The 23,543-nt window shown below is 43.6% G+C and overlaps 1 protein-coding gene across 1 annotated transcript in view; it reads left to right on the top strand.

Moving 5' to 3' along the window:
• LOC145416125 (protein deltex-like) overlaps nucleotides 1–23,543 on the top strand; it is a 66,502-nt gene that overhangs the window by 25,307 nt on the left and 17,652 nt on the right. Inside the window, exons 6-11 of the mRNA XM_080285213.1 lie at nucleotides 1,417–1,531; nucleotides 4,979–5,163; nucleotides 8,510–8,799; nucleotides 17,341–17,535; nucleotides 21,532–21,761; nucleotides 23,276–23,529. Coding sequence (XP_080141339.1) covers nucleotides 1,417–1,531; nucleotides 4,979–5,163; nucleotides 8,510–8,799; nucleotides 17,341–17,535; nucleotides 21,532–21,761; nucleotides 23,276–23,529 — 1,269 coding nt within the window. The remainder of the gene's footprint in view (nucleotides 1–1,416; nucleotides 1,532–4,978; nucleotides 5,164–8,509; nucleotides 8,800–17,340; nucleotides 17,536–21,531; nucleotides 21,762–23,275; nucleotides 23,530–23,543) is intronic.

The raw sequence follows: 23,543 nt of genomic DNA, 5'->3' as shown, positions 1-23,543 counted from the left end.
AATGTGGCAAAAGAAGGTCAGGAATGGTGATGAGTTAGTGAGTGAAACAATGCTTATAATGCCTATATTACTGTTTGAAAACCAATATACTCTCGTACTACATATAAATTCGTACCAAGTAAATAAATAAATACCGTTTAGGAGTGGTGTGGAATAGTTATCCTCCCATAGAACTCGTTTTCTTTGGTGCCAGCCTGATAGAAAACCCATTAAGGTAAGGAGGTACTCCTACCTGTATCGAGTATTTTAAACCTCAGGTGAGCGATTTCTCTATGAATTTTCGATGTTTCTCACCAAAAGCGGAGGTTTTAGCCAAAAATTTTTTTTCCAAAACTGGTCGGGACTGGGGGGTGTTGGAGGTGCGAAAGTGGTTGGGACGTGACGGGTTAAAGCTGGGTTGCCAGTGGTAATCAAGACAGCATATTCCAAAATTGATTATATTACCACACAGAAAAATCTTATACTGATAGACATGGCCTCAAGTTACCAAGTATAGCCTACTGAGTCTCATGGGGTTGGTTTTTGATTCATGGTTCATTATTTCAGATGTATAAATAGTTTCAATACTTAGTTACACAAATGTAAAAATGTTTTTTCTGTCATACAGTTTACCTGTAATGGTGTAGATTCCAGGGGTGGTTGGCTTATTGCCTAGATACTGTATATAAATGTCAAAAGGGTGAATGAGGCCCTAGTATGTTCATAATGGTTCAAAAAAATGATCACATGATGGATGGATGTTAATTAAGACATAATTCAAATTAAATACCGTATATGTAGACCTAACTGACATGAGAGTACAAGAGAATATTAAAGTGTACAGTAATTTGCTAGTGAGCCTCCCATGCACAGACTGCAGCCAAACAAATTATGTTTATGGACACCTGACAGAGTTAGTCTTTGTTTAAAGTTTTCTCACATTTGTTTCATAGATAAGTTGCTGATGGATTAACACCTATGTTTCACTTAAAGTTACTCATTATTCATTAGGTAAGTGTATGAAAGTAAAAAATGATTTATTTTATTTTTTTTACCCTCAATTGTGCACCAAAAGTATGTTCACTTAATTCTTTTTTATGGTGATGCCTTTTTGCAGTTTATTCTTATAGCTACCATACAGCTTTTTTCAGTTTAGGGGAGCACCCTAGAAGTAAAGGGATTAATGATGGCCATTTCCAGTCTTAATAAAAAAATAAATAATTAATTAAAAATCCCCATTCCTAAAAAAAAAAAAAAAAGGAAGCGTAAAATACAAAATACATTACCGTACTGAAAGGGTTGAGTATAATTTTGTGTGCACACATTGTACACAATTGAGTGTGATCTTTTATTCTTATAACTGGAAGTTTCATTATTGCAGTAATGTGACTGTGAACAATATTTAGAGAGTGTTAATGAAGTGTGTTGTACTGACAGATGAACAGCAAGACAGGGTTCATCCGAGCCATCAGAAGAGTACAGCAGGCTGCATACCCTGTGGGCAAGCCACCTACCATCCCACCACACCACCACAATAATCACCACCATCCAGGTACTTTTACGTTTGTGCAACAGTATGCCCTCAAAATTCACAAGGGTTAGGTGCCTAAAACTCCTCTGAATACTTCTCACAAACTTAAATTTCATTCATTCGTCATCTAATTCAGTGTTGCCCCATGAGGAGCATAGGAGCTTGGGACTAGGCAAGTTGATCTGACATTTAAGAAGAGAGTGACAGCCTCACTCATCCCTGAATGGCATTACGTGAGCAGTAAACCCCAGCCACCACTTGGATATAAGCCTGCACCGGCTCAATCCAACTGGAGCGCCTCAGTTACTGACTAAACCACCGGGTGTCATTGGTTATATGGTTACCATCCAGCATAGTAAATGGTTTGCTGGTGTACAGGAAACCATTTGGCTTGTATTATAAACAGCATGTAAAATGACAGCTTAAAGGTCCTTTTCTGTTCCTAAACATGATAAACAGATGTTAGAACATGGATAACGATGTATACCCTTGTAATACAATAAAATATGAACACCTGTAGTACCAGTACAGTCAGTGAATCAGTCAGTTCAGAGGATGTCATGCTGCTTCTTAGTGAATCCCATACCAGGTACTGAGGTTGGCCGTAGTATAGCTGATGTTTTCTATAGACTGGAAGCTAAACCAAATGCCATAAGTAGCTGTTGACTCCCCAGTAGGTAGTGGAAACTGTTCAGAAACTAGAAATGTGAGATACATAATAAACTTTGTAACAATGTGAGAGTTAGCTTCAACTTTGATGCTGTTTACTTGTGGCTATGTATCCTGTCAACAGTCTTGATTTTGTGGCTGGTTACCATGCTTATAGGCTAGCCACTTTTCACTCTCATGGTTGTACAGTTGCAAGCAGATGACTCGAGGCCACCTAGTCCACCAGCATGTTGGTGTTTTATCTGGTAACAGTGGTAGCTATGAATCTGACCGAGATTCAGTTGGCTGTTCGGGTGGAACAAACCCAGTGATAATTTGTCAATGTGCAGTTCTAAGTGGTCTCCAATTTATATCATGCAAGTAAACGTATTACAGTATATTGATAATGATTAACATGTCATACACATGGTAGATATATTTATATCCATAGTGTTACAACATAGGCATCCAATTAGTGGTGCGTTCATTCATATGAGACACACTGGTATCCCAAGTGTGCAGCTCCATCACCACCTTGGTTTGTGATGTAGGCACCACGTGGCACACGAATGGGGAGAGGCATGGAGGTGGAACCAATTGGCCCGTTCATGTTGATAAACATTTAGAGAGAGTGATCGTTCGACTTTATCACTCGAATATTAAATAAGCATTGGTTTTGTATGTCAAAACAAAATTATTACAGCCTTTAATCTCATATATATTAAATACCCCAGCCAAATGCCTGCCCCCTTCCCGAACTCCTCCCATCGGACATCCCATCTCGTCCCTCCCCTCCTCACCCACCACCCTCCTTATAACTCCCACACACACCTACCCCTGTTCTGCCTACTGTGGTGTGAACCTTTAACTGTCCCACCTGCTTTAGATTGAGAGGTCAATAAAAGTGAGGTTCACAGTGAGGGATGACAGACATGACGGTATTTTTGTGATAATAATGTTAGGTTGCGGGGAAGCTGATAACTCTACGGCATATCTCTTGAAAACTGGTAAAGGTTGTTTCACCACGATAGTTGAACCAAATAAATCACCACCAATACCCGTGTGTTACACATGAATGAATGCACCACTGTTTGGATGTATATGTTGTAATACTGTGGGTATAAATATATCTGCTATGTATATGACACGTTAATCATTATCAGTATAATGCGTTTACTGTACTTGCATGATATAGATTGGAGACCAGTTTGAACTGCACATTGACAAAATATCACTGGGTTTGCTTCACCAGAACAGCCAACTGAATCTCGGTCAAGTTCACAGCTACCACTGTTAACAGATATAACACGAACATGTTGGTGGACTAGGTGGCCTCGAGTCATCTGCTTGTGACTGTACCTCCCAGAGTGGATGGTAGCCAACCATCCACTGCCTAGTAATGTACATGCAGAATAATAAGAATCATTGTACATGTTATTGCTGTTGAGTAACCCTGGTCAGTCTGGCTGAGCTGACCTATCAACCACAGGCAAGCAGCTGCCCCTGTAGGGCCATCCTGTGTAGTGAACCAGTGTTCCCTTGTGGCAGACAGTGCCTTGCCACAACAAAGTATGGGGATGAGTGTAGGGGTTTGGTTCCTGGATGGACACTGCATTTGCATCTCCACCTAGTTAACAGAGGCACGGGCTCCACATCACCATGTTAGTTGGTTAAATGGTTACCACCCAGCATAGTAAATGGTTTCAAGGGTTACAGGAAACCATTATGCTTATCACTCAGTTTAGAGCCACATGAAGTAGAAAGGAGAGTAATTAAAAGGGACAGAAGGGATGGGAGCAATAGGAAGAGAGGAAGACAGACTTAAAAAAAGAATGTAAAAGTTGAAGAAAGAAGTAGGCAGCACTGTATTGAGTGAGTAGATAAAGATGAAGGAAGAAGTAGGCAGCACTGTATTGAGTGAGTAGATAAAGATGAAGGAAGAAGTAGGCAGCACTGTATTGAGTGAGTAGGTAAAGATGAAGGAAGAAGTAGGCAGCACTGTATTGAGTGAGTAGGTAAAGATGAAGGAAGAAGTAGGCAGCACTGTATTGAGTGAGTAGGTAAAGATGAAGGAAGAAGTAGGCAGCACTGTATTGAGTGAGTAGGTAAAGATGAAGGAAGAAGTAGGCAGCACTGTATTGAGTGAGTAGGTAAAGATGAAGGAAGAAGTAGGCAGCACTGTATTGAGTGAGTAGGTAAAGATGAAGGAAGAAGTAGGCAGCACTGTATTGAGTGAGTAGGTAAAGATGAAGGAAGAAGTAGGCAGCACTGTATTGAGTGAGTAGGTAAAGATGAAGGAAGAAGTAGGCAGCACTGTATTGAGTGAGTAGGTAAAGATGAAGGAAGAAGTAGGCAGCACTGTATTGAGTGAGTAGGTAAAGATGAAGGAAGAAGTAGGCAGCACTGTATTGAGTGAGTATACTGGTTCATCATGAAACAAGTCTGCTGTACACTGTTACTTGTCTGTAATAAAGCATATTTACCCGTAATCATCACATTTTGCTTTGAAATAGAATGATAATCACTTACACAACAATATAGGGTGAGATAAGTGAGGTTGTGGCATACCTCATGTATTTGGTAATTATGCAGATTTCATTTGAGGATTCAGCCTGTCGGATAATTTGATAAACTTATTTTTCAACAGCCAGCAGCAGTAGCAGCAACAATATTTACCCATTCATCAACAAAACATCAGCACCGAAACAATATAGGGTGAGATAAGGGAGGTTGTGGCATACCTCATGTATTTGGCAATAATGCAGATTTCATTTGAGGATTCAGCCTGTCGGATAATTTGATAAACTTATTTTTCAACAGCCAGCAGCAGTAGCAGCAACAATATTTACCCATTCATCAACAAAACATCAGCACCGACATCATCATCTTGTGCGGGTTCTGCATCTGGGTCATCGTGTGAGAAAGGCAAGAGGCGTGGCAGTCGTGATGAAGTCGATGCAGCCTCCGCCGATGGCACTAACAAAGCTCGTAACCTCTTTGGCAAGGTATTATGCTTATTTACAGTCAGTTTGTTTTCACCTGATGGAACTGGTCCATTCCCACAACTAGTATACTGAGGTTGTAGTATCATGAAATTTAATGATCATAGTTATGAGGTAAGATTGGGTATCTGATTTCTGTAGTTAGTTTTTTACCTGAGAGAACTGGGGCCACCCTTTGAATGTGTGCTAAGTCATGGTTTCATGATATTCTGTGTGTCATAGTTATTAGAGACAAGTCTCCATGGTTACCGGTCAGATCCACCCACCAGTCTGACCACAGTTGACGATCGCCTTCACTTAAAGATGATGAGAACTCTTGCTGTATTTTCTCTGGCATTGTGTGCTGATGAGGAACTTACACATGGCGATACTGTGCACCGTGGATGGAGCATCTGCAGTGTCCACCCACCAGCCAAACTTCCTCATATTTCCATGCACGGAGTAGACTGTAGCACCAGTCGAGCAGGGCAGTACTCCCGAGGTGGATGGAAAGCTGATGACAGGGAGTGCTGGAGCTCCCGTTTCATCAGCCCTCAGGACTAGTTCCTGACCATCCCCCTTTGCTGAACTTTTTCAGTGTCTCAGTTACACAGAGAGTAGGCCAGCATGCTCTCCAGTACAAATTTCTCTAACTATCTACACCAGACTACATGCACAGTACACACTACACTTCCTTTTCCAAAAGTCAAAAATTATGGCGTCTCATCACCAAGCCTCGGAATCCCCGGGGGGGGGGGGATCATAAATGCCCCCACCATCCGCCCCTCTCCCGGTGACGACTCGAGGTGCCTGGAACCACTGTCTGACTCTCTTCTTCTTCATTTCTGCAATATTCACGGCCTTTCCTCTAACTTTCGCTCTGTTGAGCACCACCTCTCCTCCTCTAAACCTCACCTTCTTTTTGTAACGGAGACTCAACTGTCTGAGGCAACTGACAGCAAACCCTTTTCTGTATCCTCCTACTTTCTCTATACTCATTTCAAAGCCAAAGGTGGCTGTTGTGTATATATACGCAACAACTTATCTTGCTCTCGTGTTCCTGACCTTGATTCTTCTGAATTCTCTACACTCTGGCTTCGGCTTTCCTGTCATTCTCTGACTAAATATATCTGTGCTGTTTACTTATCCCCTAATTCTACTGACTATCAAAAATTCTTTGACTATCTTACATCTACGATGGAACACATTCTATCCATTTCTCCTTTCTCTGAAATCTCCATTCTAGGAGATTTCAGTGTTCACCACCACCTTTGGCTCTCCTATCCTTTCACTGATCCACCTGGTGAACAAGCCTACATCTTTTCTATCCTTAATGACCTAGAGCAGCTTGTACAGCACCCTACCCGTATCCCTGACCGCCTTGGAGAGAGCTCCAACATACTTGACCTCTTCCTTACAACTAATCCTTCTGCTTACACTGTTAATCTTTTCTCTCCGTTGGGCTCCTCCGATCACAACCTTATCACCTTAACCTTTCACTCCGGTACTAAAACGACATAAAGAGATGGCGTTGAAAAGGCTATCCTGATCTTATCGTTGATCACATTGCCCATCAAGAGAATTCTCTGTCAAAACATCAGCAGCTCTCCATCACAACAATTCGCACTTTGGACGATTCTGCGCCATTCATACATTATTATTGTTATGCGTAACAAATGTTTATTTAATTGTCCCGGGACTGTCTGATGGTGGGATTGTATACAGTACAGTGCTGCTGCTTCTTGTCTACCGAGTTTGAATAGGAGTCGAAAGTCGCATTTTCCAGTGACCTTGACTGGGTACAAGTGAGACGGGCTTAGGTTAGCTTCTTTTACAGCTGTTCGACCATTTAGATTGGTTTTAAACTTTTTTTTTTGGGGGGGGTAGGACTCATTTGTGTGAGTTTAAGACTTGGTTGGGGGGGGGGAACCCAAGGCTCAAAAACACATTCCTATACTTTACATGTTAAATCTACTCTGAGATTCGATACCCCTCCTAGCGATGGGGCTTTACTTAACCATTTTCATTGTTAAACCAGATTTTGCCTGTAATAATGAAAATTGCCATAACTAAGTGCATGCTAACTAAGGGATCATTTTATTGTGTTCATTTCACCATAATATGACTAACAATACAATTTTTGGCAACATAGCCCTGGGGTTAACCAAGGGATGTGGGTGTGTTGGATGGTAACCATGTAATCAACAAATGGATGCATAGTGGTGCAGTGGGCTACTGTGCTCTAACTGGGTGCAGATCTGAAGGGCAGTAATGGCTTATTGCTCCAGTAAGCTCCAATATAATGTTACTCAGGGTGAGTGATTGATCTATCTCACCATAATTATCTGGCCTAAAATTACAGTGTATCAGCCCCAGACCCAAACACCTCTCATGGGTCTGTAAAAGAAGGGATGAAGTATATACAAAATTAAGAATTGCTGCTGCTATCAGAGTCCACTATTTATTTATCTTAACCCCCAGACGCCAGGTGATTTACGGCACGGTTGTCACCTCACTACGGGCAGTTTTCCCCAAGTAGCTTGTTTTTATTCCTTTGTATCAGGGAAAGGTTAGCTGTTGGGAAAACAAAGACCATATTACTCACCAACTCTCCTTGCTGCAAATGAAACCATCCCCACGTCTGCAGGTGGTCGCTTCGATGAGTAATGACAAGAAGAGGAGTATTATTGATATTTGAAGCAGGATGTCTTCTTTCTTTTGCGCACAACCCTGACATTGGCTTCGCTCTCAGCGAGATAACTTCTCCACTGCTAGATAAACTAGACACAGTAGCATCCAAGGCACACTGTATGGCCATATCACAGAGCCCTTTCCTAGTATCTTTGGGGAGAAGCTTGGCAGGGGTGAATGAGGCAAGGGGTCTGCATGATGTGGGTATGGAATAGGGAGGGGTGGTTTCAGAAAACATTGTTCAACACCTGGCAGATTCACAGGATAGACTGAAGAATGCTTTTGTGCACTGGCAGGGGTCTGTCCCTACCCTTTTGTGATGAGATAAAACATGAGCCAGTTCAAACAATGGTGGGAATGCATTCATGACATGTGCCGTTACCCGGTGGCCTCCTTCAGTCAAAATTGCGACTGCATATCTGGTTCCCTGGCGAATGGGGGTTAAGGCAGACAGTTTGTAATGAGAGGATTAGGAGCAATCTTAATTCTGACTTGTCAGAAGGCTTACTGTGGCTTGGGGAAATAGCGTTTGTTTTGGTTAGACTGGGTTGTTTGCTTAGGATAGGTTATGTAGGGGTAAGGTTTATTTTTGTTAGCTTTGGTTTGTTTGTTTAGGTTAGTGAAAATGATAATGTCCAAGCTGTTTTTTCATGGTGTCATCATAACTGCATTTCTGCAGGTGTGGGGTCGTGGGCACAACAGCAGCAGAAACAGCAGCATGAGCCCCCCAACCTCCACAGGTGGCAGCAGTGTGGGGCGGGGCAGGGGGCAGATGTTTGTGGTGCAGGGTGGTGGTGCTTGTGCTCCGCCCCCCAGACCCATGCCCCGCTCCAATGTACCCCCTGTCCCTCGTCCCCGCACCTGCGTACCGTCACAAGCCAACCCCTACCCTACAACGCAGTCCCAGTCAGACCCACACCACCAGTACTTTGAGGATCATGACTCACAGAAGCACTCCACAAATCTTGGGTAAGAGGAGTTTGTTGGTGCTTATTTACAGTCACTCTGCACTTTTTGAATGTGGCTGAGTATTGGTGTGAACTTGATAAAACACCTACAACAACCTTCAGCCTGAGGGTGTCTTTTTCATTTTATTCATGCTGTCATAAGATGATTTTTTTTTTTCCAGCGTAGGAGAGACTTTTATAACTGGAAGGATAGATAAAGCCTTCATTAACCTCTTCACTTCAAGAGTCTATCTATCTATCTATAGCCCGACGCCCTAATCCCGCAAAGGGTGGCCGCAGACAAAACGCCTCCAAGTCACTCTGTCACCCACCATTTGACTCCCCTCCCCCCAACTCACCCCCCCTCCCTCATATACCTCTCAACTCCATCCCTCCACCTCATCCTCGGTCTACCACTCCCTCTCCCTCCCTCCACCTCACCTACATACACCCTCTTAGTCAGTCTTTCATTCTCCATCCTCTCCACATGTCCAAACCACCTTAGTGTATTTCTCCTAATCTTTTCAACCACATCCACATCTACCCCACAACGTTCCTTCACTTCTTCATTCGTCAACCTGTCCCTCCATGTCACTCCACATGCTCCTCTGAAGTAACTCATTTCCACTGCTCTCACTCTTGACTTGTTCCCCTCTTGCAAGGTCCACGCCTCGCTTCCATACGTCAGGGTAGGGATCACAATGCCATCATGCAGTGACTTCTTAACTTCCATACTCACCTCCCTATTTCTCATCACTGCTTTCAGTGTGCCAACAACCTTCCTTCCCTGCTGTACCCTTTCACGTACTTCATCCCCCAAAGTTCCATCCTTACTCATCACACTACCCAAGTACTTGAATGCACTCACATTCTCCATATCCTCACCATCCAACCTCACTGCACACTCTGTGACTTCATTCCTCTCAAACACCATAACTTTACTTTTGTTTACATTAACTTTCAGCTTCCTCCTCCTACACACTGTCCCAAATTCATTCACCAGACCTTGCAACTCCCATTCATCTTCACTCAACAATACTGTATCATCAGCAAACAGCAACACTGGAAGCTTCCAAATCTCACCTTCATTCATTAGGGCCACCCCCACATCCACTGCCCTACCTTGTACCTCCTTTACGACCCCATCCATATATATATTAAACAGCCATGGAGACATTACACACCCCTGTTTCAGTCCCACATTGAGATCAAAGAACTCACTCAGCTCACCATCCATTCGCACCGTAGCCCTAGCTCCCTCGTACATACTCTTCACAGCACTCAACAATTTCCCCTCCACTCCATATATTCTTAATACCTTCCACATACCTTTCCTATCTATTCTGTCATAAGCTTTCTCCAAGTCCATGAAGGCAGCGTACACTTTCCTTCCCTTCTCTAGATACTTCTCCACTAAACATCTTAGAACAAATATCTGATCTACATACCCTTTTCCCTTCCTAAATCCCCCTTGTTCTTCTCCAACTAGCACCTCTGTCATATGCCTAACCCTATCAATGAGTATTCTACCATATATTTTACCAGTCACACTAAGAAGGCAAATACCCCTATGGTTACCACATACTTCTCTCTCCCCTTTTCCTTTGTACAGAGGAACAATTATACCTGATTTCCAGTCCTCTGGAACCCTTTCCTCCTCCCAAGCCAATCTGCACAACTTCCATATCCACTCCTCAACAATCTCACCCCCATACCTAAGCATTTCACCACACACTCCATCAATTCCTGGGGCCTTTCCCAGCTTAATCTTATTCATCGCTTCCACTACTTCCGACCTACTGATCTCTTCCTCCCTCCTCTCATCTCTTCTTCTCCCAGCCATTCCCCAACCACTTATACTCACACTGCTCTCACTCTCTACATTCAACAAATCCTCAAAGTGCTCCTTCCATCTCCTCAATTTCTCTCTCTTCTCCACCAACAATCTATTATTCCTATCTTTCACTCCCCTACTATTTCCCCGTTCACACTGCCTTACTTTCTTTACCTCCTTCCAAAACAATTTCTTACTCTCCCTCCATTTCACACTCAGATTCCTCCCAAATTCTTCATCCACTTTCTTCTTACTCTCCTTCACCAGTCTCTTAACCTCGCTTCTCCTGCTCACATATACCTCTCTCTTCTCTCTCTCATCTTCTCCCCTACCTCTACTCGCCAACCATTCACCATATGCCTTCTTCTTTTGTTCCACAGCTCGTTTCACCTCATCATTTCACCATGCTGTCCCTTGCACACCCTTGCATCTCCTCCTCACTCCACAAACCGCCTCACACGCTGCGCCTATCTCTTCCGTGAATATCTTACATACGTCTTCCACCCCTTCCATCTGCTCTAGCTCATACCTTCCCAATCTTTCTTCCACTATGCTCTTATACTCTGTCATTTTCTCACTATCTTGCAATTTCTCCACTCTTCTCACAGGAGCTGCTTCCTCCTGTCTTCCCCTTCGCCTCCTCAACCACTTTCTTTGCAGCTCTACCTTGGCCATCACTAAGTGATGGTCCGAGACTCCATTCCCCCACCCTCTCCACACCCTTGCATCCAACACTTGTCTTCTCATTCGCTCATCCCCACACACGTAGTCTATCATTGCCTTTCGTTCAACAAGTTCACCATCCATCCTCCTCATTACTCTCCATGTATACCCATGGATCATCTTATGACGAAAGTAGGTGTTGGCTATTGCCAACCTCTTACCAGCACAGATGTCCACCAAAGCACTACCATTCCCATCTACTTCCGCTGGCACACCCCGCTGACCAACTACTCCATCCACTCGTACATTCCCGACTTTGCCATTCATGTCTCCAATCAGCAGCACTCTCTCGCTCCTCTCAAACTTGTCCATTCATGCTTCTACTCTCGCCCAAAACTCATCTTTCACTCTTGCCACTCGATCCTCTGTTGGAGCATACACACATACAATCGCCCATGCTTGTATACCTACTTTCATCCTCACCCATACAATCCTTGCACCCACTGTTCCATACTCTCTTATATTCTCCTTCCACTTCTTGCTTATCATCAGACATACTCCCTCTCTTGCCCTCTCATTCTCACTGACTCCTGCACATATACCTACACCATATTCCCATTCTCTCATCCTTTCACCTTTCCATTTAGTTTCAGTCAGTCCACATATATCCACTTTTGCATCCTCAAGCACCTGGACAATCTCTCTCTCACTTCATCATTCACTCCTCTCACATTCCATGTTCCTACCCTCGGAATGTCCTTTGTCCGTTCCTTAGTCGTCAATGTATGGTCCGTCCGGGTCCGAGGCGCTTTATTTGCTTTTTTAGTTAGTTCTTTTTACGGTGTGGGGCACTAACCCACCACCAACCCTTTTAGTCGCCTCGTACGACAAGCAGGGCTACTGGGGGAGTATTCTTGAAACCCCCCTACCCCCAGGGTCTGGAGGTAGTAGGAATAAGTCTGTTGAAGAGATCGCCAAGTTCATTGGATGTAAGCATAGTGGACTGCAGGAAAACAGCCATTTCAGGCAGATGTTCCCAGAGAATGTTAGTTGAGCTGTTGTTGTTGTCATTGTTGTTGATGTTTTTGTGACCCCAAATGTATCGAAATGTGAAACTAACCTGCTGTTGGCTAAAGTTGCCCTTCTGCAGTCCACCATCCTGCTTTTGGGGGATAAGGAGGGAGTTGAAGGGATTTTGTTTAACGAGGCAACAGAGCCACCTAGTTATATTGGTTCCATAGAATGAAGGCATACGTCTCCAGTACTGCGTGAATGAAGTGTGTGAGGAAGAGTAGTGTGTTGTGTGAGGGGGCTGCATTACAGTGAGGATGTTGTGTGTTGTTACAGGGAGATGTATGGGTGCAGCCATATATGCGCAAAACATGTGTTGGCAACATGTTTCAAACTGTGCTAGGAACAATGTTACAGGCATGTTTGAAACACAAGTGTCTCAGACATGTTGGCAGCTCTGCTGGAATCATGTTGGTAGCACCGGTGTGGACGAGGCTTGGAGTTGCGGACATGAATCTAACGCCGCAGTAGACAATCACCTGCAACAGTGACACCATATCAAAATCTGTCTTTGACATCCTGGAGAAATTATGAAATTCTGAAGTATCCCCCACTTGCACTGGTAGCAGTCCAGGGTCATCTCTAATGAGGTCATTTACAAAATGATGTCCATCACAATAGGAGTTTGCCTTACGTGATGGATGCACCCAAAATCGCTGGCGAGCACGCATTTTTTGTCCCAGTTGTGCACATAATAAAACTGTTGAGGCTGCAGCAAGTAAGGCATCCTCCCTCATTGCTGTGATGCTAGGTACTTTCTCTCACAAGTCTGGAGTACAAGACCACTTCACCTTTGTTTCAAACACGTCAGTGACTTTCTCGAAAACCATGCTTGTGACATGTTGCCAACATGTTCGAGGCATGAATCTAACATGTCACGAGCAATATTTCCGACAGTGTTTTGAGGGCAAGTGTGGCCGCACCCTATGAGGTAACTAAGTGTACTGAAGAGGGTCCAAGTTGGGTTGAAATTGTTGTATCACCCAACAAAAATTTTTCTGAACATGGGTATAGATCTTCACCTTTGAACAAGCCACTTTACTGGTATCAAGAGAGGGGGGTTTCAAGAATACTCCCCCAGTATCCCTGCTTGTCGTACGAGGCGACTAAAAGGGTTGGTGGTGGGTTAGCGCCCCACCCCGTAAAAAGAACTAACTAAAAAAGCAAATAAAGCGCCTCGGACCCGGATGGACCATACGTTGACGACTAAGGAACGGACAAAGGACATTCTGAGGGTAGGAACATGGAATGTGAGAGGAGTGAATGATGAAGTGAAAGAGAGAGAGATTGTCCAGGTGCTTGAGGATGCAAAAGTGGATATATGTGGATTGACTGAAACTAAATGGAAAGGTGAAAGGATGAGAGAATGGGAATATGGTGTAGGTATATGTGCGGGAGTCAGTGAGAATGAGAGGGCAAGAGAGGGAGTATGTCTGATGATAAGCAAGAAGTGGAAGGAGAATATAAGAGAGTATGGAACAGTGGGTGCAAGGATTGTATGGGTGAGGATGAAAGTAGGTATACAAGCATGGGCGATTGTATGTGTGTATGCTCCAACAGAGGATCGAGTGGCAAGAGTGAAAGATGAGTTTTGGGCGAGAGTAGAAGCATGTATGGACAAGAGTAGAAGCATGTATGGACAAGTTTGAGAGGAGCGAGAGAGTGCTGTTGATTGGAGACATGAATGGCAAAGTTGGGAATGTACGAGTGGATGGAGTGGTTGGTCAGTGGGGTGTGCCAGCTGAAGTAGATGGGAATGGTAGTGCTTTGGTGGACATCTGTGCTGGGAAGGGGTTGGCAATAGCCAACACCTACTTTCGTCATAAGATGATCCATGGGTATGCATGGAGAGTAATGAGGAGGATGGATGGTGAACTTGTTGAACGAAAGGCAATGATAGACTACGTGTGTGTGGATGAGCGAATGAGAAGACAAGTGTTGGATGCAAGGATGTGGAGAGGGTGGGGGAATGGAGTCTCGGACCATCACTTAGTGATGGCCAAGGTAGAGCTGCAAAGAAAGTGGTTGAGGAGACAAAGGGGAAGACAGGAGGAAGCAGCTCCTGTGAGAAGAGTGGAGAAATTGCAAGATAGTGAGAAAATGACAGAGTATAAGAGCATAGTGGAAGAAAGATTGGGAAGGTATGAGCTAGAGCAGATGGAAGGGGTGGAAGATGTATGTAAGATATTCACGGAAGAGATAAGCGCAGCGTGTGAGGCGGTTTGTGGAGTGAGGAGGAGATGCAAGGGTGTGCAAGGGACAGCATGGTGGAATGATGAGGTGAAACGAGCTGTGGAACAAAAGAAGAAGGCATATGGTGAATGGTTGGCGAGTAGAGGTAGGGGAGAAGATGAGAGAGAGAAGAGAGAGGTATATGTGAGCAGGAGAAGGAAGGTTAAGAGACTAGTGAAGGAGAGTAAGAAGAAAGTGGATGAAGAGTTTGGGAGGAATCTGAGTGTGAAACGGAGGGAGAGTAAGAAATTGTTTTGGAAGGAGGTAAAGAAAGTAAGGCAGTGTGAAAGGGGAAATAGTAGGGGAGTGAAAGATGGGAATAATAGATTGTTGGTGGAGAAGAGAGAGAAATTGAGGAGATGGAAGGAGCACTTTGAGGATTTGTTGAATGTAGAGAGTGAGAGCAGTGTGAGTATAAGTGGTTGGGGAATGGCTGGGAGAAGAAGAGATGAGAGGAGGGAGGAAGAGATCAGTAGGTCGGAAGTAGTGGAAGCGATGAAGAAGATTAAGCTGGGAAAGGCCCCAGGAATTGATGGAGTGTGTGGTGAAATGCTTAGGTATGGGGGTGAGATTGTTGTGGAGTGGATATGGAAGTTGTGTAGATTGGCTTGGGAGGAGGGAAGGGTTCCAGAGGACTGGAAATCAGGTATAATTGTTCCTCTGTACAAAGGAAAAGGGGAGAGAGAAGTATGTGGTAACCATAGGGGTATTTGCCTTCTTAGTGTGACTGGTAAAATATATGGTAGAATACTCATTGATAGGGTTAGGCATATGACAGAGGTGCTAGTTGGAGAAGAACAAGGGGGATTTAGGAAGGGAAAAGGGTGTGTAGATCAGATATTTGTTCTAAGATGTTTTGTGGAGAAGTATCTAGAGAAGGGAAGGAAAGTGTATGCTGCCTTCATGGACTTGGAGAAAGCTTATGACAGAATAGATAGGAAAGGTATGTGGAAGGTATTAAGAATATATGGAGTGGAGGGGAAATTGTTGAGTGCTGTGAAGAGTATGTACGAGGGAGCTAGGGCTACGGTGCGAGTGGATGGTGAGCTGAGTGAGTTCTTTGATCTCAATGTGGGACTGAAACAGGGGTGTGTAATGTCTCCATGGCTGTTTAATATATATATGGATGGGGTCGTAAAGGAGGTACAAGGTAGGGCAGTGGATGTGGGGGTGGCCCTAATGAATGAGGGTGAGATTTGGAAGCTTCCGGTGTTGCTGTTTGCTGATGATACAGTATTGTTGAGTGAAGATGAATGGGAGTTGCAAGGTCTGGTGAATGAATTTGGGACAGTGTGTAGGAGGAGGAAGCTGAAAGTTAATGTAAACAAAAGTAAAGTTATGGTGTTTGAGAGGAATGAAATCACCGAGTGTGCAGTGAGGTTGGATGGTGAGGATATGGAGAATGTGAGTGCATTCAAGTACTTGGGTAGTGTGATGAGTAAGGATGGAACTTTGGGGGATGAAGTACGTGAAAGGGTACAGCAGGGAAGAGAGGTTGTTGGTACACTGAAAGCAGTGATGAGAAATAGGGAGGTGAGTATGGAAGTTAAGAAGTCACTGCATGATGGTATTGTGATCCCTACCCTGACGTATGGAAGTGAGGCGTGGACCTTGCAAGAGGGGAACAAGTCAAGAGTGAGAGCAGTGGAAATGAGTTACTTGAGAGGAGCATGTGGAGTGACGTGGAGGGACAGGTTGACGAATGAAGAAGTGAAGGAACGTTGTGGGGTAGATGTGGATGTGGTTGAAAAGATTAGGAGAAATACACTGAGGTGGTTTGGACATGTGGAGAGAATGGAGAATGAAAGACTGACCAAGAGGGTGTATGTAGGTGAGGTGGAGGGAGGGAGAGGGAGTGGTAGACCGAGGATGAGGTGGAGGGATGGAGTTGAGAGGTATATGAGGGAGGGGGGGGTGAGTTGGGGGGAGGGGAGTCAAATGGTGGGTGACAGAGTGACTTGGAGGCGTTTTGTCTGCGGCCACCCTTTGCGGGATTAGGGCGTCGGGCTATAGATAGATAGATAGATAGTAATCACATGCAAGGTTTGTGGAAAAATGTTTGATAGCTGTGTAGTACAAGACAGGATATGCTGAGTTTGTAAATAGATAGGTAAATAGGTATAATTCACAGGAGAAGTGACATATAAATGAAAAAGTAAAGAGGGTACTGTAATGTGTAGGATTTTTTAAAATCATTTTTCTCCCTTCCTTTTTGTGATGAAGTTCACAGTAATATACAGAAGAATTGCTGTAAAAGTTCCATTGCCACCTGTATAGCTGTTTTGCCATTTTTCCACAATTTGCAGTACCACTTGTTTTGAAAATGTGATTATTTGGAATACAGTGTGGTCCATATACAGTATTATGATCCCAATTGTTATGTTTTCCTGGGATGTTTCAGTCTGTTGTTACAAAGAGTGAAGATATTTTGGCTCCATGAAAATAGTTATTATCTATGAAATAAATGGAAATAATAAAATAGACATTATAAAGTCTGAAAAGAGTTATTAGAAGTATAAAATGATGCAGAATAGACATTTATTGCTGACTGAGTGGTTCCTGCAGCACCTGAGCATTGGGATGAATAACATATGATCCTCCATTTATATACAGTCTCTCTCTCTCTCTCTCTCTCTCTCTCCTTTTTTTTTTTTTTCTTTGAATGCAAGGAAGAAAATCAAAGACCGGGAGCATGCAAAATATGGCTTTGTTGTTGATACATTGCACAGTAAGACATACTGTAATCATTGGTATTTTGACCAGACACGAGGGTGCCGGGGGAAGGTTTGGGTCCAACCACACGCTGGACTCGGACTGTGGCTCCCTTGTGAGTGGCAGACGACCCAGTGTGGACACCATCTCAACATATCTCTCTCAGGAGTCTGGCACTGGGGAGGATGAAGCACATGGTAGTGGTACCTCCAGCACACGCACAACGTCACACCACAACCAGGCTGGGTAAGTATCATCATCATCATTGCCTTTATTATCATTATTTTAAAGTTTATTTCTGTCCTTACAAGGAGGGTAGAAAGGTTGCAAGAGGATGGAAATAAGGCAGAATATAAGAGAGAAGTTGGGGAGCAATTGGTTAAATATGATTTGGAGCAGATGGGGAACATGGAAGGTGTGTGCAAGATATTACAGAAGAACAGAAGAAATCTGTGTAGCATGTGAGGTGGTGTGTGGGGTGAAGGGAACAGCATGGTGGAATGAAGAGATGAATTAAGCTGTGGTGCAAAAGAAGAAAGCATGTAATGAGTGGATGGGAAACAGAGGCTTGCAGGAGGTTGAGAGATGGAAGAGAGAGTTATATGTAGAAAGGAAGAGAGAGATGAAAAGATTATTAAGAGAGAGTAAGAAGAGAGTGGATGTGGAATTTAGAGGGAATTTATAAAATGAAGGGAGTTTAAGAAAATGTACTGGAAGGAGGTAAAGACAGTAGGCAGGATGGTGAAGCAGGAAGTAGAGGAGGGAAAAATGAAAATGGTAGATTGATAGTGGAGGTGGGAGAGAAAGTGAGCAGATGGAGTGAACACCTTAATGAGTTTTAAACACAGAGAATGAAAGTAATGCGAGTATAAGTGGATAGGGAATGGCAGGGAGGAGGAGAAAGATGAGAAGGGAGGAAGAGATCAGTAGGATGGAAGTTGTGGAAGCAATGAAGAGTGTCAAAATGGGGAAAACCCCAGGAATTGATTGGATCTGTGGTGAAATGCTGAAGTATGAGGGGAGAGATAGTAGTAGAATGGATGTAGAAGATATTGGTGTGGGAGGAAGGTAGAGTCCCAGAGGATTGGAAGTGTGGTATAATTATTCCCCTGTACAAAGGAAAAGGGGAAAAAGAAGTGTGTGGTAATCACAGGGGCATTTGTCTTCGTAGTGTAATAGGCAAAGTATATGTTAGGATACTTACTGATAGAGTTTGGGGAATAACAGAGGAATTAGTTGGAACACGCACCATCCATTCACTTGATGTAGTGCTGCTTTGGGTGTCTCCCCTTTCCTCTTTTCCTTCCTCTTTTGTCTTTTTTTTCCTTCATTCTTTGCTCTTCTTTCTGCCTACAGGTGACTTTACACTGTCTTTTCTGTCTTTCTTTCTTTTATTCACATTCCTTTTGCCTATGGGCGACTCTACACTGAGTAACAAGCCAAATGGTTTCCTGTTCACCAGGAAACCATTTACTATGCTGGGTGGTAACCTTATAACCAAATTATGGCGCCTGGTGGTTTAGTGGGTAATTAAGGCACTCCAGTTAGGTTGAGCCTGTTGAGGTTTATTTCCATGGGGTGGTTGGAGTTTATTGCTCATGTAATGCCACTCAGGGATGAGTGAGGCTGGTCACTCTGATCTTAAATGTCAGGACCAACTTGCCTAGCCCTGGGCTCCTATGCTTCATATGGGGCAACATAGGATTGGATCATGGATGGATGTATTACTTGGAGAAGAGCAGGGAGGTTTTAGGAAGAGAAGAGGTTGTGTAGATCAGATATTCATCCTTAGATCTTTAATGGAAAAGTTCTAGAGAAGGGAAAGAAGTATACAGCTTTCATGGATTTGGAGAAAGCATATGGCAGGGTGGATAGACAAGGAATGTGGAAGATACTAAGGATACATGGAGTAAATGGGAAGATGTTGAATGTCATAAAGAGTACGTATGTAGGTGCTTAGGCTGCACTGCCTGCGGATGGTGAACTGAGTGAATTTTTCTATCAGTGTTGGATTGAAACAGGGATGTGTTGTGTCTCCTTGGTTCAGTCTGTATATAGATTTGGTTATAAAAGTTATACAAGGTAAGGCAGTGGATGTTGGAGTGGCCCTAATGAGAGAGGGCAGCATTTGGAAACTTTATGGTCTATTGTTTGCAAATGGTACTCTGTTTTTAAGTGAAGATGAAGGTGAGCTGCAAGGCTTTGTGAATGAATCTGGGAGTGTATGTAAGAAATGGAATGTGAAGGTGAATGAAAGGAAGAGTAAAGTTATGGTCTTTGAGAGAAATGAAGTCACTGAACTTCCAGTGAGGTTGGATGGTGAGGAAATGGAAAATGTAAGTGCGTGTCAGTACTTGTGTACTGTGATGAGTAAGGATGGAATTTTGGAGGATGAAGTGCTTGAAAGGGTGCAGCAGTGAAGAAAGGTTGCTGGTTCTTTGAATGCAGTGATAAATAGGGAAGTGAGCATGGAAGTAAAAAAGACGCTGCATGTTAGTGTTGTGATACCAACTTTAACATATGGGAGTGAAGGTTGGACCTTGTTGGAAGGACGCAGGTCAAGAATGAGAGCAGTGGAAATAGGTTATTTGAGAGGAGCTTGTGGTGTTACTTGGAGAGACAGACTGACAAATGAGCAAGTAAAGGAGTGTTATGGTGTGGATGTGGGTGTGATAGCAATAGGTGTAATATATTGAGATGGTTTGACCATGTGGAGAGGATGAAGAGCAAGAGACTAATGAGAAGAGTATATGTGAGTGAGGTGGAGGTGGGAGGAGAGGGAGGTGGAGGCCAGGGATGAGGTGGATGAATGGAGTGGAGAGGTACAGTCCTTCCTCCAATTTTGCGAGAATATGGTCGACAAAAACCCTCGCAAAATGGTCAGCCCTAAGCAATAAATTGGTCTTCTGATTCTTAAGGTTGTATATTAATGGAAGAATTCACACCAAAGTCTTCCATTATAGTATCTTCATCCTAGAACACTGGCCTCCAATTTTTTCAATAAGTCAATCATCTTGGTGATAGCACCTTATGGGTGCATTTTTAACAACACCAGTAGGCTTTCCACTAGCAGAGGTCATAGCACAACACAAGAATGAGAGGATGACCGTAAAATAGCACAACAAAGTTTCCAACCTTTCCAAAGGCCCTATCCACAAAGCCAGACACTCACGAGTCATGATGGCCGATGGTGCTTGCAGTGTTGGCAAGAAGAAATCTTCAAAAGCACTAAGCTCAGCATTAAAGTGCTCTAAGCTATAGGTGATCTGTTCAAACTTTCCCGCTAAATTGGACTTCAGATCGCAGTAGACATAGAAGAAAATCTAATATGGTATTTATTGGCGCTAAATTATGAAAAACGCTAAATTATAATGAAAAGCACTAGGTCTAGCGGCAACAGCGCCAAATTGGCCAATCAGCACAGCATGTGCCGGAAGAGCAAAGAACTTTCATAATGGGGCTATTTATGAAGACCACCGAAACACCGGAAATACCACAAGACCAGATGCCAAATGAGAAGACTTTTACTGTACTGTATGTATACATATACAGTATATATATATATATATATATATATATATATATATGTATAGACATACAAAATTTTCAAGTTACAATGATGGGACTGATACTTTGCTTGAGTGGTGACCTATGTTCCTTTTATGCTCATGTGGTCTTTGGTGATACTATTGTTTCTTGGTGAAGGTGCTGAATACAGTTTAAGAGAGAGAGAGAGAGAGAGAGAGAGAGAGAGAGAGAGAGAGATGTGGAAATTGAGAAAGTAATATGATAGAAAAGTTAGTAGCTGTGAAGAGGTAATAAAGCTGCATCCCTATTTGAACTTGGTAGTTGACAGAAATAGATGATCTAGTAATTAGAACATCCTAGTACTGTAGGAGTGATGGTTTTGTCTGTGGTTGGTTTCCAGGATTGACTAGAGGTGTTTCTGAGCATGTAGTTTAATGCCATCATTGGAGGGATGGTGGTCATGTGCCCTTAAATGTACTGAACTACAGTAGCCCAACCTCAGGCCCGTACACCTCTAAGTGGTTAATAAGGCATTGGCTCTTACCGTAATTGTGAATGAAGCTGACAGAATGGTTCTCCCTCCTACCTCACCCTGTCGGTAGCAGGGAAAGAGGTGGAATGGTGATGATGATGATAATGATGATGGTGAAAATGAAAAAGTCGTTGTAGTGAAGGAGGTAATGTTGTAAATAATGAATCCCAACTATTCCCCAGGTCGAATGGCAATCCTCGAGTAGACCAATTGATCCAAATGGAGTCTGATGAGAGTATGGACGATGATGACGTGTTTGGTGAAGATCAGGAGGTGTGTGATGTGATGAGGGGCGTGGCACAGCGCTCATCACCACCACGTGCACCATCGCCCCCACCTCATCATCATCACTCCCACCACAACAACAGTAGTCATGCTCCTCAACATTCACAGGTACTGTCATCACCACTACACACCACCACCTTACCACGCCATGACATCCACCACCACCGTACCACACCATCTCACCACATAACCACCACAGTCATGCACCAGTCTCAGGTAATTCAGGTACTTCATCATGCACTGTTATTATGATCACCCTCACCCCTTCCCACCATTACACCCACTGCCACCACCACAGCTATCCTTCACCGCATTCTCAAGTAATGTAGTTACTTCTTCATATACTATTATCTTCATCACCTCACCCCTCCCACATCACCTCACACATACCAGCACACCACCACAGTCATCATCACAACCACATACTACTATAGTCATAACCATCACCAACCACCACTTCTTAACATTAATTCTGTCAACCCTGGGGTTCCTCCTTTAGTAAAAATGTATTGTCAGAATGTAAAAAAAAGGAGTACACTTAGTGGTAGGTGGGGGCACTCACCATCCACTCACTTGATGTAGGGCTGCTCTCAGGCGACTGTTCCTTCCTCTCTTCCTTCCTCTTCTGTCTTTTCTTCCTTCATTCTTTCCTCTTCCTTCTGTCTGCAGGTGACTACACTGAGTGATAAACCAGATGGTTTCCTGTACACTAGGAAACCACTTATTATGCTGGGTGGTAACTATATAACCAAATTATGGCACCTTGTGGTGTAGGACTACATAATAGATAGATAGATAAATAGATAGATAGAAGCAGGGAGTCAGATGATGAGAAGGTGTTGTGTCTGCGAGAATCGAGCAGTGCTAAACATGCTTACACACTCTTAACACTGAGGAAAGCTGACGACAGCGGCCAGTAAGGAGATGATGCAGTTAGCTGTCAGCAGTCCTCTCCTGAACAAAGACCTAGTCCATCCACGAGGAACACATGTGACACACCCCTGCTACACCAGATTTTAGGAAAGAGAGTTTAGAAGGAGACAAGCGACCCTAGAGACAGGTCACGGGAGAAGGGCTTAGCGATTTGAGAGAGAGAGAGACAGATAGCGAGACAGGGAGGTAGCTACCCGGGACTTATACTCGTTCCGTGTGAGAGACTTGTTAATATTTCCAAGACAAATAAAAATAGTCCCATACTATTCTTTACCTCTCCTGTCACTACATGACATTTGGTGGGGAAGCTACTACAAGATATAAAAGCCGCTCGACCACAAGTCTAAAATATACTTCTCTACAAGTAACTACAAAGTCTTATGACAGTGGTTTAGCAGATAAATAAGGCACTCCAGTCGAATTGAGCCTGTGCAGGTTTATATCCAAGGGGTGGTTGAAATTTATTGCTCATGTATTGCCACTCATGGATGAGTGAGCCTGGTCACTCTCATTTTAAAATGTCAGGATCAATTTGCCTAGCCCTGGGTTCCTACGCTCCTCATGGGGCACCAGATGATTAGATGATGCATAAATGATTGAATCAAATAACCCAAAGTGGTAATCTGATTTTAATTGATATACCTTTTTACCCTACACTGTTAAAGTAACTAAAACATAAAATTTTCTCCTGTTCTCGATGTGTGTCTGAGCAGAACCACTTTGTACCGATCAGTGCACCCCAGCCCAGGTCTGACTTGGGATTGCAATACAATGGAGTCAAGAGGAAACGCACTGGGGAGAGAGCAGGAGCAGGGCACAATGGCAACCTGTCCATACACAGCCACAACCGCCACCCGAATCACCACCACAGCCACAGTCACTACAATAACAATAACATCGGCAGTTACCACCACCACAAACACCAGCAAGGATCCAGAGCCCCCATTGCACCAGAGGACCAGGTAATTTATTGAGG

Source organism: Coenobita brevimanus, chromosome 104 (assembly GCF_032717465.1).
Source record: "Coenobita brevimanus isolate Jiangsu-jjx chromosome 104, ASM3271746v2, whole genome shotgun sequence".
Lineage (NCBI taxonomy): Eukaryota > Metazoa > Arthropoda > Malacostraca > Decapoda > Coenobitidae > Coenobita > Coenobita brevimanus.
Note: the sequence above shows the minus strand (reverse complement) of the source record. Positions and strands in the feature narration are given on the sequence as shown.